The sequence below is a fragment of the Erpetoichthys calabaricus genome, chromosome 16 (genome assembly GCF_900747795.2).
Source record: "Erpetoichthys calabaricus chromosome 16, fErpCal1.3, whole genome shotgun sequence".
NCBI lineage: Eukaryota > Metazoa > Chordata > Cladistia > Polypteriformes > Polypteridae > Erpetoichthys > Erpetoichthys calabaricus.
In genome coordinates, this window is record NC_041409.2 from 20657650 (window position 1) to 20659102 (window position 1453).

At 39.0% G+C, this 1453-nt stretch overlaps 1 protein-coding gene across 5 annotated transcripts in view; it reads left to right on the plus strand.

The window, feature by feature from the left end:
- meis2a (Meis homeobox 2a) overlaps nucleotides 1–569 on the plus strand; it is a 122939-nt gene extending 122370 nt beyond the window's left edge. For 3 of the 5 annotated variants that reach the window (XM_051919803.1, XM_051919804.1, XM_051919805.1), the window contains one exon: nucleotides 1–569. This exon is cut by the window's left edge and continues 5 nt beyond it. In XM_051919803.1, the coding sequence (XP_051775763.1) occupies nucleotides 1–282 (282 nt within the window). In that variant the 3' untranslated portion in view covers nucleotides 283–569. The other 2 variants (XM_028821638.2, XM_051919806.1) reach the window with 1 other exon arrangement.
- Nucleotides 570–1453: the final 884 nt, after the last annotated feature.

Sequence of the window (1453 nt, forward strand, 5' to 3'; positions counted from 1 at the left end):
CAAGGCATGCCAGGGGAATATGTATCTCAGGGTGGTCCTATGGGCATGAGTATGGCACAGTCAAGTTACACTCCTCCCCAAATGACTAATCATCCTTCCCAGTTGCGACTCGGACCATCGATGCATTCGTATCTTCCCTGCCATCCCCATCACCCCGCCATGATGATGCACGGAGGACCCCCAGCACACCCTGGAATGACCATGTCAGCACAGAGCCCCACAATGTTGAACCCTGTAGACCCCAGCATGGGAGGACAGGTCCTGGACCTTCATGCCCAGTAGTATAAGGGAGCTGACAAAAATTTTAAAAAAATTAATAAATAAACTATTATATAAATAAACTCTTTTAAGACTTTTTGAATTTTGACCAGAATTTGACACTTAATGGAATTCCAGCTGTGATTATTTTTTACTTGTCTTTTTCTTATTTTCATGAGAAACAGAGGACCAAGCTCACAAGAAGAAACTGTAACATCTTGGGCTTTCTTAAAGAACAATAGGAGGTGATTGGGGGAAAAAAAAAAAAACAGAAAAAAAAAAATTAAAAAACAAACAAAAATAAAAAAGAAGTCCGACTGAAAGAGGAAAATAAGTAATAAAAGGCTCCAAGAGTTAATATCTACTGTAGTATAAAAATAGGAACTAAATTAAATTTGTGCATTTTTGTTGATCACTCGATTTATGTTGCCTCAGATAGTTTTAGAAGAAAAGTTTCTCCTTGCTTTCCACACTATGTGTGTTGTTCCCAAAAGAGAGACTGTCTTGGTGCAGCAATAAAAGAAGCCTGACATGAAATAACTGTGGTGGACAGAACTCGTGGGCCATGGAACAGAACTCCAGACAGGAAGGAAGGCTGCTTGAAAACGCACCCCAAACAACGTCGCTTTTCACTCATTTCCTTATTTTTTACATTGTTGAATGAATGTGCCCTGTAGCTGAATCATCGCTAGTCTGAACTGCCCGAGCACTGGATCATGTGAATTCTTGGTTGGTTTTGTTTTTTTTTTTTTTTTTTTTTGCTTTTCTCCCCCCCCACCCTGGACTCTTCAGCAGAGCCTTTTGAAGGATTTAGGAATTGTGGAGTAGCAGCTTCTCCCCATAGTTCTTAGCCTTGGAATCGACACACTTGCCACATGGACAGTACTGACAATGGCAAAGAAAGAAGTTATTGATGGTCCTTGCACCAAAAAAAAAAAAAACAACTTAAATACGAACTCAAAGCTTGATGAAAAAAAAAAAGCAGAGAATATTGTAACAAACTTCGTACAGAGTTCAGTCAATTAATTGTTTCATGTTAGATATTCTATGTGTTTACCTCAATTGAAAAAGAATGTTTTTGCTAGTATCAGACCTGCTGTGGAATTGGTATTGTATGTCCATGAAATCCTTCCTTTCTCAGCACGTGTTCCTCACTAGAAGAAAATGCTGTTTCCCTTAAGCTTTGTCAAAAGAA